Source organism: Rhinoderma darwinii, chromosome 3 (assembly GCF_050947455.1).
Source record: "Rhinoderma darwinii isolate aRhiDar2 chromosome 3, aRhiDar2.hap1, whole genome shotgun sequence".
NCBI classification, from domain to species: Eukaryota; Metazoa; Chordata; class Amphibia; order Anura; family Rhinodermatidae; genus Rhinoderma; species Rhinoderma darwinii.
This window is the reverse complement of record NC_134689.1, coordinates 294,171,539-294,185,411: the sequence shown is the minus strand read 5'-3', so window position 1 is coordinate 294,185,411 and position 13,873 is coordinate 294,171,539. Positions and strand designations below refer to the sequence as shown.

The 13,873-nt window shown below is 42.0% G+C and overlaps 1 protein-coding gene and 1 pseudogene across 3 annotated transcripts in view; both read right to left on the bottom strand.

The window, feature by feature from the left end:
* Positions 1–13,873, bottom strand: part of EFL1 (elongation factor like GTPase 1) — a 312,225-nt gene that overhangs the window by 61,108 nt on the left and 237,244 nt on the right. For all 3 annotated transcript variants that reach the window (XM_075858080.1, XM_075858078.1, XM_075858081.1), the window contains exon 17: positions 7,502–7,649. In XM_075858080.1, the coding sequence (XP_075714195.1) occupies positions 7,502–7,649 (148 nt within the window). The remainder of the gene's footprint in view (positions 1–7,501; positions 7,650–13,873) is intronic.
* On the bottom strand, positions 7,991–9,917 carry LOC142749710 (UDP-glucuronic acid decarboxylase 1 pseudogene; annotated as a pseudogene).

Below are 13,873 nucleotides of genomic sequence, written 5' to 3'. Positions count from 1 at the left end.
CAGAATAAAATTGTGTGTGAACAAGACTTGATAAATATAGGATTGTATAATTATGACTGATATAAAGCCAGAAATGTACTGCTCTAACTTTTTAATGTCCCCCATGGTTCCAGGGATCAGTACTCAGGGACTGAAGTAGCCAGAACTCGCATATATAGATTCCAGGTCCAGGAATGTAAGATCTGGGGTGCTCACTTTAAAGTGAATATTGGCTGTGCAGGGTCAATAATTGATTTTTTTTTTTTTTTTTTGTCACTTAAAAAGCCCTAGACAAGGAAAGAAACTTCCCCGCGTCCATTCTGTTCCTTCCGTTTCATTTTTATATTAAAAGCTGAACCAGGACTTCCGGTTCCGGTGCTGCCATGTGAGGAGGGAGAAAGGAGCTCTCCAGACCGACGCGACATAAAAATCGACGGCGATATCCAGCAAACCATTAAAACACGTTGAGAGTGTCAACATAAACTTCACAATCTGCAGCAGACGCATACTGGAAATCCCGGCGTAAACACCATCTCTCCGCGCTTACCGGAGGTTTTTAGTGGAGGAAACGGGGAGCGGAACCCTTTAGAGGACACAGGGACGCGGCAGGATATCACCCGCACAGCACCGGAATCGGCAAGCCACGGCTGCCCGACTGAACAGGTACCGTGGGCATTTGATACATACCGCTAACGCGGACTGATCGTTTTGGCGCCAAATACCGGAACAGTACATTGGGAGTGAAGGAGCGCCATTTTATTGCAGCACACCGCCCCGATCACGCGCTGGCACAGCCACAGAGAAGTTGTGGAATGTCAGCATCAACCCCGCAATCTGCAGAAGGAGAACACTAGCAAACCCGACATAGACAGCCTTCTCTCCGCGCTTACCGGAGGTTTCCAGTGACGGAGATGGGGAGCAGAGCACTTCAGAGGACACGGGGAAGTGGCAGTGTAGCACCCGCACACCACCGAAATCGATCTGACTGACCAGGTACCATGGGCCCTCAATATATATCGCTAACGCGGACTGACCATTTTGGCACCAAACACCGTAACAGTGCATTGGGAGTGAAGGAACGCCATTTTATTACAGCACGCCGCCCCGACCACGCGCTGATACAACCACAGTCTCCAGCGGCACACAGACCCTGTCATAGTCAGGACTCACACTTAGAAACAGGTGCCGCACAACTGGTACCAACCACGATGCCACCGGTCACCCGGAAAGAAAAGCAGGCAGTGAGTCGCCCATCCTCAGACCAGGAAGATGCAATGTCAGACGAGGAAGGTGGGGAGGGGACCTCGAATTCGATGAGGATAGATTACAGGAAGCTGGCCATTGAAGTAGCCAAGCGCATAACACCCGACATACAAGACACTCTGGCCAATACCATATCAGCCTCACTGAAGGCAATGCAAAACGAGGTGTCACAACATGGCATACGTTTAGATGAAGTAGAGCAAAGAATATCGCTTTTAGAGGATGATGCAGCAGACCAGACACCCATGGCACACTTCAGGAGCTATTGGCTGAAAAACAAAAGATGTTATCCAAAATTGACGATCTAGAGAACAGATCGAGACGGAACAACGTTCGAATAGTGGGAATACCAGAATCAAAGTAAGCCACACAACTAAAACGCATCTGTGAATATGATCTGCCGAAGATGCTGAATATGGAGGGGCCATGCAAAGTCGAAAGAGCACATAGAGTGGGCCCTGACAGACAGAGTTTGCCACAGCACCAAGGCTCACTGAAGAGAGCTCGACAAGTCATAGTACGCTATCTTGATTACGCTGACAAAGAAGCGCTGCTGCGCTTGTACAAGACCAGACGGGGTCCAGCGAAATTAAACGGTGTCACAGTCATGCTATTTAGCGACTATTCCGCGGAAGTCTCAAAGAAACGAAAGTTATTCAGCAAAATCTGCACAGCATTCCACAACCAGGGACTGAAGTTCAAATTGCAATATCCGGCAACGTTAAAAGTAACAACTCCAAGCGGCACCCTACAAGTCTATACAGACCACCAGGAAGCAGAGGCCGTGTATAGAGATTTATTCAGGGAACCAGTGCCTACAGCAGCGGATGGAGAGTTTTCGGGAGGAAGCTCGCAGCAGAACGCGCCACATCCGAAGGGACCGCCACCCAAGGAAAAAAAGACTGCCACAGGCCCCAAGACACGGATAGTGAACACCCAGAACCAAACGTTAGTCGACTCCTCGGTTGGCGAGAGTCATGAGTACCAACATCGATTGAAATTGGAACTTTTCTGTCTGTTATTGCACATATGTAACATTAGACGTTGCTTAGTGATAACATAGGGGTCTAGTTTAAACCAGAAATATGCACAAACATATGGACTGCTGATATATTGTTAAAACTTGTTAAATGTGTTATGCTGACTTGACCATATCTTGAAGTAGGTTAGAGAAAGTCACATGGCAGAGAAATATGAAGGGGAGAATTGGGACTCTCCGAGGGCAACGGGGAGAGTTAAGTTGTTTTCTAATGGTTGGGTTCTATGGTTTAATGGTAGTCGTATTAGTTCAAGTGAGTTGAACTCCACAGAGTCCAGATTCCCTATCTATTCCTTATTAACATATAAAATCCTCTATGGGCCGCAGAAACATTGCCAGTCTCCGCTATCAATTAACTTAAATAACTTTTATGAAAGTAGTGACATGGAATGTTAAGGGACTTCTGTCCCCACACAAAAGATCGATGGTCCTGCGCCATCTCGGTAAACTGAAGGCTGACCTGGCCCTACTTCAGGAAACACACCTGGAAGAAAAAGATTTTTTTAGAATGCGTAAATTTTGGGTGGGAAATGTCTATGGTTCCCCAGCAATTCAAAAAAAGAATGGAGTGATGATTTTAATAAGCAAGAATTTTGCCTCCACTCTGCGCTCGAAATATGTAGACACGGAGGGACGATTACTGCAAATCCTACTAGACACGCAATTGGGGGAAGTTAGTATATATAATGTATATGCACCCAATACAAATAATCGCACTTACTTTCAGAACCTCCAGATTACACTCCTAGCTGACGCGTGTGCAATGAAGCTGGTAGGGGGAGACTTTAATTCAGTACAATGTGCAGATGAAGATAGGAAAAGGAATGCCCATGCATCGACACTTGTTACAGATGGCATCTTGCCTGAATTTTCGCAAGCCACGCAACTAACTGATAGCTGGAGATATATCCATCCTGATGACAGGGAATACACCTATTTCTCACCATACCACAAATCCTGGTCTAGAATAGATTACATTTATTTAAGACAGCATATATTGCAACGAGTAGAACAGGTAGACATCACAGACATGATCATATCTGATCATGCGCCAGTGCGGTTGGTGTTGGCGGATGCACACCCCAGGGGGGAGTTTACTCAGTGGAGATTCCCGGCCAATTTAGCAGAAGACAGAGATTTTCAGTCGCGGATAAAGGGATGGTGGTTAGAATATGTTATGGATAATGTGGAACATGCTGCTGACCAGGCGCTGTTTTGGGAGACGGCTAAAGCGGTCTTAAGAGGGAGGCTCATCTCGTACGACGCGTTTCGGAAAAAGCAGACAACAGAAATACAGAGAATGCAGTGACAGCCTTAGAGCGGCGTACTCTTCTTTCCTTGATGACCCGTTCCCAGATAAAAAACACAAATGGATAGACGCTAGGAGACACTTCGAATCATGGTTGGACAAAAAGGAGAAGTTTGGGAGATCACTCTATGAGGCCAAACTTTTTCGTTTTGGCAACAAGGCTGGAGGCAGGATTGTCTAGAGGGTTTCGACCACTTACACATATAACTAAATTGAGGGACCACAAGGGTTGTGTACAATCGGATCCCAAAAAGATGAATGACATATTTCAGGCTATCAGCAGCTGTATGCGACCACAAATGTACCGGGGGATGTACGGGGCAGTCAGTTCCTAGCAAATCTCACCCTACCTACCGTGGATCAGGGGCAATTAGAAGACCTGAATACACCAATAACACTGGAGGAGTTACAGCTAGCCATAAAGTCATTGTCAAATGGGAAAACACCGGGACCTGATGGTTACCCGGCGGAGTTCTATAAAATATTACAGGAGCAAATATCCCCGACGTTATTAGCATACTTTAATTCCCTGTTGGAGGGTGGGGCCATTCCTGCTGCAGCAAATACGGCCTACATCAAGGTCCTACCCAAAACTGGAAAAGATCTGTTACTAACGAGCTCATACAGGCCCATATCCTTAATAAATCAGGATCTCAAGCTGATATCCAAGATTATGGCAACTAGGCTTGCCCACTTAATGCCTCGTCTGGTGGGGCCGTCGCAGGTGGGATTTATTAAAGGTAGATCGGCAGTTACGAATATTCTGAAGGTTTTGGGAGTCATGGACGGTATGGTGGCTCAGCCAAAGTTGCTCAACCAATCGGCACTTGTGTTACTAGATGCTGAGAAAGCATTTGATAATGTTGAGTGGCGGTGGCTGGACATGGTCCTGGATAAATTTAACATACAAGGGGCATTTAGAACTTACCTAAAAGCATTATACAAGAACCCCACGGCGGCTGTGTGTACACCAGGAATTAAGTCAACGATGTTTAGGCTGCACAAGGGAACGAGGCAGGGCTGCCCATTGTCGCCGCTTTAATTTGACCTAGCATTGCAACCTTTGATACATGTCCTGGAACATGGGCAGATATATACTGGCATTCGAGTGGGCGAAGTGGAGGTTAGATCTGCAGTTTTTGCAGATGATATTCTGCTATCTCTCTCTCAACCGTCTAGGCATCTGACTAAGGTTTTCGAGGTGATTCATAACTATGGGTTATATGCGGGCCTCAAAATTAATCCGCTCAAAAGCGAACTCTTAGGTTTAACACAACATAATCACACAGCGGATGAAAGCCTCCAGCAACTAGGTATAAAAATTGCAAAATCACAGATGACATATTTGGGGATACGGATCTGGCGAACCCCGGGAACCTTATACCACCTGAATTATGAGCCCATCTTCCACAAAATAAGGCTGGAACTTGAAAGATGGAGGACATTGCCGCTCTCTATGTTCGGTAGATGCCATCTGGTCAAGATGATATCTTTCGCTAGATTACTGTATCCAATGCAAACATTGCCTATTCTATTGAAGCATAAGGATGTCAATGTTTTTAATTCCGCTATAAAACAAAATTTATATGGTTAAATAAATGCCCCAGGATATCGCTAACAAAGTTACAGGGATTCCACTGGCAGGGGGGGGGGTGAACATTCCGCATTTGAGGGGATATAATATAGCTAGTCTCTTCCGACATGTTCTAGACTGGATACACAAAACTAACCACTATTCCAATCAGGAACTAGAATCCGCACTAGCGGGAAAATATGATCTCCAAGCTTTACTGCACACAAAACGTATGCACCTCCCACGCCATGTTAAATCATCAGTTATATTACGAGACACTATAATGTGCTGGAAGGAAGTGAGGAAAAAGCAGGGCCTATCTTTCCAGTTGTCTAAATACTTGCCCTTATGGTCACATATACAGTTCCCGGCGGGCATGACCAGCAGCTTATTTAAGACATGGAAGCAAAAGGGGATAACCACAGTAAGGCAGCTAATGCACGCAACGGAGCCGAGGTCAAAGACGCTGCCGGAACTAGTAAACGAATTTGGGATCCAGCCAACACACTTTCTACAATACATGCAGGTTAGAGCTTTCTGCACAAAGTTGGTAGGAAATTTGGAAAGGGAGATTGATGACAACCCTTTTGATGTATTAGTAGGAGAAGAATCACATAGGAAGTCAGTCGGTACTATACCGGACAATAAAGGATATTTACATACAAAAAGACCCCAAAAAATAAATTCCCTTATTGGAGACGCGTTTTTAAAACGATAGATGTAAATACACAAATACTAGAGGGATGGAAAACAGTGAGGAAGCATGTAGTTAATGAGGTGTGGAGGGAGACGCAGTTTAGACTGATGCATGCAGCCATTTACGCTTTTAACATACCGCCAAATGATAGTAACCCAGGCCGATTACATTCATGTCCAAAATGTGCTCAACCACATACTGATTTGCACCATGGCATTTGGTTATGTCCGGCTACACAAGGATATTGGTCAGACATACTAGCATATATTGCGAAACTATGGGACAAATCTATGCCACTGAATCCCACACTTCTTTTATTCCATTCCAGAGCATCATTGGATGCGGAGGAAGAGGGGACCTTGACACACATACCTCCGCTAGCACACATAATAATACTCATTGCTAAAAGATGTATACTGAAAAATTGGCTGGAAGCCAACGTGCCGACACCACAACAACTAGTTCAGCAATTGAAAACTTGTCTGTATTCAGATAGAACAGATGCCCTAATACACAAGGAGCGAAAAACAGCTAGTTTTTTCAAAAAATGGAACCCGTTCTTGGAACAGATGTCTGACCTAGATATTGAAACAGTGATGGCGGGATTTCAGCAAACTAAATGGTATCTTACAGAAGATCTAAGGGGGTCCTTGGGGAAGTTGAAGGTCATAATACCAAGAAGTTAGACAGAAATATATAGGATAGAGGTATACATAGAGACAAGAAAGGAAAATAAGGAGAGGATATTAAGAAGACTGCCATGGTTGTTGTGTTAATTGTTTAGAAGTTTTATTGTACAATCTGCAATTGACACTTATGTAAAATCATTATAACTGCTTCTGATGTTTCAGAAAATGTAATGATATGTACAACTATATATTTTTTTTTTTCCAAGGTATGGGCAATGTCATACTTTGTTCCTTGTAACTGCACAGAGAAAAAAAAGGATACAAGCAAAATTCAATAAAAATGTTTTTTAAAAAAAAAAAAAAAAAAAAGCTGAACCAGGTCTCCAGTGGCAGGACTATGCAGAACGCCCCAAATCTTTAGTTCTCAGACTCTAGCCAAAATGACTTGGGGTCACCAGAAATTGCATTAATCTTCAGTAAAATATAGATTTTCCCTTAAATTGTATTTTTTGCTATTGGTCACATGAATTCAGATAAATGATCAATGAAATCCTAAAAATAATTTTATGTACAGAATAAAAGTAAAAGAGAGTTAAATGATCCCATCCTCGCCCGTGTCTGCTTGTATTCTTACAGATTGAAGGAGATGCCCTGGCATGCCCACTGTAGCACTAGATATGAATAGAAATAAATATACACTTTCATTACAGCTACATTGCTTTTTAATTGGAAAACCCATTGTACACGGAACATACAGCTATAAATGAAGCGATCGTGTTCAGTGACAAGTAATGAGAGGTAGTCGACCAAAAAGTGCTCAGGATGGATGCAAGGCCAGAGAAGAGGCAGCACTTGCCAGCGGCAGATCATTTTATATCCATTAATAAATGTACTTAGGGTCCAGAGGATGGCGAAAGATTTTTGGATGAGAACCTCTAGCAAAGTAAAAAGGCATAAATCAGTGTCTAGACTATAATGTTACAGGAATATATATATATATTGTTTTCTCAACCTTTCTCTTAAGTCATCCAAGCAGCGCTGCAAGTGAACTTCTCCTGCTGTAATAAGGACGTGTTCTCCCGTCTCCTGAATCAACACTTCAACACAGGGATCGGCCTGATTTAAGAGCTTCATTCCTTTCACCAGTTGCGGCATTTCACCTACAAAAAGAATTATACGTGTATGAAACGAAGGATTTTTAATCAGGGTCCAATATGCATTAGTAAAGCTGGAAAGATTACACTGCAGTTCTAGCTCCAACAATATTCCTCAGTTCTTACTCCACATGTAAAGTTTTCAAATTCAGATGTTGGAAAAGTTTGTTAAGAGCAGAGTTTTACTTTTAGAGTCTATAAATACAGGCATCTATTAAATGCCCCTGCGCAGTTTAGGATCAGAGTTCAGTCCCTGTGAAAAGGGACATGCAGTCGGTCTTGCGGAGGAGAGGTCTATCGGTCAGGCCCTCCTATCGGCAGTACAGAGCGTTCTAGCAACCCCAGCACTCATTGGTATCGTACAGTCTTATATTAAAGTGCCACTGTGTTATGACAGTGACACTTTGAAGAGGAACTTCACTAGACCATTATATTTTTTCTGTTTTGTACAAATACTGTGTCATTGCGGCAGTCTCACTTGCAGCAGATCACTTTGAAATAGATATGTAGCAGAGCTAAAATTGAAAAAGTTTGAGATTTATCAAAACTAGCACAAAGTAAAAGTTGATCATTCATGAACCAGCTCTCATTTTTCAACGGCTCCTAGAAACATAAAAGCAGATCCATGGCTGGTTCCTATGGGCAAATGCTTCACTCCCCTCTACGGCATCTGTACTTGTGGTACAGATCGTGCAATGTAAAATAGCAAGTTTTGTACATTAGACTATGTATCCGGGTTGCCAACCATCTTTAGATTCCTGGACAGACCATAAAAAAAAGGGACTTTTTTTTTCCAGTGTACATAAAATTATTATTTTTTTTATGGTGAAGGAGCTTGTAAAGATTATTGTCATTGTGGTTATTGCCGCTAATGTGTTAATATTAGTGTTCTAAGTCATTAAATACTTATGTAAGGTTAGGGAAGGTAGCAGAGTGTCGGGAGGCTGACATTTACGAACATTGCGGTCTATAAACACCCTACGTCCTTACACATGGTGCTCATACATCCTGTAAACCATCAAACTCGCCTCTCTATCTTATGGAGTGTTCAGTTTTGTCGCGTTCTACTATTATTTATTCTCGCCGCTTTGGGCTGAGGTATATATATATAGTTTGCTTGTTCTTTGCTAAAGTAGTGGATTGTTTTATTCAAGCCTTCCTCTAGTGGAACCACAGGCTCCCATCCAAGCAAAAACTTGGCTTTCCTGATATCTGGCTTTTGCCTTTGTGGATCATCTTGAGATTCTGAAACAAGGTGTTTAATTATTCTGGCAAATTCCAGGATGGTGTGCTCGTCTGGATTTCCCAGATTCACAGGACTGCTGACGTTGCTATTTATTAATGCCACAAGCCCATTAACCAAGTCACTGACATATTGAAATGCTCTGGTCTGTCATCCTGATCCATATACAGTTAAAGTTTCTCCCTGTAGTACAAAAGTACTGACAACTCTTCCATGATTCACGCACATACGTGGCCCAATGAAATATCTGAGCCACTCTGACCCCCACTCCTTCCTGTTTCATATATGCAAAGCACATGGTCTCTACTACTCGCTTTCCCTCATCATAACAAGCTCGGGGGCCAATGAGATTTACATGTCCCCAGTAGTCTTCATTTTGAGGGTGTACTTCTGGATCTCCATAGACCTCTGAAGTGGATACCAGTAGCAGCCGAGCTTCCACACATTTTGCTAATCCCAACATATTCAGGGTTCCTATTGTGTTGGTTTTTAAAGTCTTGATTCAATTATACATGTCATTTGGAGGAGAAGCGACAGAGGCGAAATGGTAAATCTGGTCCACTTCAATGTAAAGTGGTTCCACAACATCATGAGCCAAAAATTCTCATGGCCGATCCAGTGCCCCACATTTCTTTTTCTGCCAGTAAAAAAAAGTAGTCCACAACAGTAACCTCATGGCCAACCATCATAAGTTTGTCTGTGAGATGTGATCCCACAAAACCAGCTTCTCCTGTTATCAGAATTCTCTTCCTGTCTTTTTCGAATAGGAATTTCACAGATGGGTATTTTTGTGTAAAGTTTTTTTTCCACATTTCTTATTCTATTAACGGTGCAATCACCTCTTCTATTTTCAATACCATATTCTGCTCCCTGATCTCTTGGATTGACCTGCTCATGTTGACAACGTTTTCCCAAACGGAGGCTACATATGCGATCAAGACGAGTGCAAGAAGCAGATCCATCATCATCTTTCTATTGATTGAAGTCAGTAAACGACGCATTCGGCTTTTTACCATCACCAGCCGGACCACGTTCCGCACCCGAATTAGGAGCCTGGGACATGGAACCCGGCATCGAAATTATATCCCGGGAGGAGGGATTAAGGCCAGGATAGGGAAACAAGCATATATGTAATGTATATGGGGGGCTCTCCACTCTGCTCCAGGGAAGGGAAAGAAGGATCACGTATTTGAACTGCTGAGCATTTGGCCGTAAGTGTATGGACAGCTTAAAGGGGTATTCCCATCTTAAAAATGCAGGTGGTGAGAGAATCGGTGAGCTTGCTGTGCTTCGTTGTTTTTGTAACTCCCATTTACTTCTACGGGAGTTACAGAAACAGCGTAGCACAATAAGCTTGGCTGTTTCTGTAATCCTGGCCTCATCTTCATTCTCTCTCTAGCAGCCGCATTACAAAGGTGGGACGGGGCCCGGGAACCCCTGTCAAGGAGATAGGTGTGAGTTACAACCCGCATCAGATATTTATGGCATATCCTGTGAATATGTCATAATTGTATAAGATGTCAATACCCCTTTACGTCTCCCTGAAAGCAACCGTTCCTATCCGCTCACGAAGTGTATATTGAAACATAATTTGATACAAATTTTAGACCCCCTTTAAATTACTTGTCATTTGTGTAAAAGTAGTATCTAGCACTGACATGTACAATTTTATCACAAAACCAATCTCAATGTATTACATGTAAGAAATTGTACACAGTAGAGCTGCCCAGATCGAAACTGTTTTGGTCTAGTATATAACTGCTGATATTCTGTTCTGAAGTACAGATACTTCCGTTTTTCATTTTCACTAATGTGTGTACATAATGTCTCACATAAAAGCGGTTATAAATAAATAGCACAGAGAAAGCCAATGAGCAATTGGAAGTGGATCAAGCTGGCGTGGACGTGACTGCGGTGAATAGTACTTAGCAGGTATTAAGTAGCCCTGGTTTATATATTCACCACAGAAGCCAACAGCTTTGTTTTGTGAAGGGGAACTGAAGTCAGAGTGGATTAAGAGAGCCACTTAAGGAAACGGCAAACCTTACGATTAAAACAACACCGATGAGAAAACACTGCCGGAACGAGATGGATGGTCAACATTAAGCCCACGCACAAAATGGATGACTGCACATGTGCTGCAACAGCGTGGTTAAGAATAGCAGACGGATTGCTTTTTGATCTAACGTGATCTCATTGTAAACTATTTCCAAACATTCATGGCAATCGTTAAAGCAAAAGAGTTTAGCTGTCTGGGTCACCAGCTTTTAATGTACAGAAAAGGTCACAGGACGTTCTGTGTACTATACAATAAATTGCCTTTACATGCTCATACTAGGGTCCCCCCACTTAGAATATGGAAACCGTTGAGCACATTTTTTTTAAAAAACAAAGTATTCGAGGATTTCAAACAACCTTGCAATTGGTTTTTTTTTATCAAAAATTGTTTTACTTTTTGAGGTACAGCTTCTATGTATCCTTCATACATAGAAGCTGTATTTTGCACTCAAACCCGAATCCCTCAGGTCAGCGGGACGGACGGCTTTGGTGACAGCGGGGGATCCACCTGTTATCTATCACATCTAATCTGACAAATTTGGGATTGAGTGCAAGATACAGCTGTATCCTGGATACATAGAAGCTGTATCTCAAAAAGTAAAAAATTTTTTTTTTTTAAAAAGAAAACCCAATTACAAAGTTCTTTAAAAATCCTCTATAATAAGCAATGAATAAAACAAATGCACAAGAAATGTTGCTTCAAGGTCAAAACAAATACGCAAACCGTGCCGGAACATAAAGACTATAGGTTAATATACAGTATATGCTAGCTGCATACGGAGAGGGAGGCTTGGGGTAGAAACTGTGTACCAAACGGAGAGTCTTAAAAGGAAAAGTTATCCAGCTCACCAACACGGTTTAGCGTGTGATCTCATATCAGCTGCAATTCCATTGTTATATGACTATGCGTACCTTAAAAAATTACATTTATAAAAGCAACTCGGTATCTGATTCAGTATTTTCTTGTATAAAGCAGTTTAAGTTCTGCCAGGACCCGCAGATGCAACCTGTGAACCATGATAGCCCTGCCCACAGAGTTTGACTGGTCTTCCTTTATGTGTTTGTCTTCTAAGCTGGCAAGCAGGATTGAAAGATTTTCTCTATGAGTCCTGGCAGTATTTAACCACTTGGTGCAAATCGGTACGCATGTATGGTGCTGGTGCTATGTAATTAACACCAAGCGCCATACATGCAGGTGTCAACTTTATAGTACAGCCGACATTCTTCTGCAATGGCCAGGATCAGAAAGGACTCGAATCCTGGCCATTTAACCCCTCAGATGCCACGGTCAATAGCGACCGAGGCATCTAAATGGTAAGACAGAGGAATCTGGCTCCTTCGGTCAACTTATTGGCACCACCGCAACGTGATCTGCTGACCAGCATGTGAAACAAAATACTAAAGAGGGAAAAAAGGGTGCAGTGGAGAGAAGTAGACATCTGAACTACGGGGGATGTGAGTAAACCATGTGTTAAGTGTACAGAACATCACACAAGCAGGAGATAAAAACCAGGAGCATGGTCGTGACTACATATGAATGGCTTAACAGAGACATTTCAGCTACAGACAGCAAATTAGTAAATGACTAATCTTGCTTCAGTTAGAAAATCTGCTCATAATTGTTAAAGACTGGAAAACCCCTTTAAAGTGGTTAAATAGCTTTTTACATTAAAATAATAAATTAAATCACAGAAAACTATACATCACCGAGCTTTAAGTATACCCAACATGGAGGTGGGAAACTTGTAGATTACTGAAGATGATGCAGGCATCCGTAAATTTTCCAGTTATATCACTGGTCCCTAGTGAATGGATCAAAAACAATAGGATAACTACTGATCTATCCCACCTTCGGTAGATCAAATTTCAGTAATTAAGTTTAATAATTTTTTTCACCTATATAACTTAAAGGCTATGAACACCTTTGACATGGAAAAATTAGTTTTACATATGTTTGTAGGTATCTGGATTTTTAAAAAATTTGCACTAAGTTTCTGACTGCAATATCCATCCATCCATCCATCCATCCATCCATCCATCCATTCATTTACAGACCCTCTGATAAGCAGTTTGCAACCTGCTCCTAGTTTCAGACTTTTCGCTTGCGGGTATGTCCCTCCCAGTAATACATGCTGGATCTAAGTTCAGTTAGTATTTTTAGATATTTTTCATACATTTGTTTTATTTTGGTTAACTTTAGGTATTTACTATCAAAACGTTTACATTAACTGGTTGTTACATAATCATATTTGTTGCTATCTATTTGGTATATACAATTTAAAGTGGTTTATGTTTTGCATGCATAATCTGCATACAGTACATAAATATATTTTGCTTACTTGAAATTCCTTTTGCGGTATCTAGAGTGCCAGTATATATTTTTGTTTTTATTGGAAACATAAAAAAGTTATGACTCTTGAAAGGCGAAAAGGAAGAAACGGAAATGAAAAAAACTAAAAACGGCTGTCGAAAGAAGGGGTTAAGTTATCAATTTTTCAACTCGCACCAATTTAGATTCAGTGTAAAAAAAACTACCTCTATCACAGAAGATGATCCCTTCTTATGTACATAGATTCCAACACTTTGCCATGGCTTCTTTGATCAAAATATCTTCTCAGTAACTCAACTTGCATTTCTGCGCTCAGGGTTAATACCGTTCTGCATCTGGAGCTTTTGGGATAACTCGGTGCCTGTGATCCCAATCACCAGTTTATAACTTCCGTGCTCTGCCTTTTAAGGCCAAAATGAGTTTTCTGCCAGCTCATATAGCGACCCGATAAAAGCGTCCACACACTTACCAGCACTTTCATCCCTCTGTAGAAATCACAGCTCATCACATATCACAATGCCTGCAGGTACAGAATGCCCAAATGTCTTCACCATCATGTATATTTATATAGTTTAACCCTCAGTCCCAGATACAAAGGGC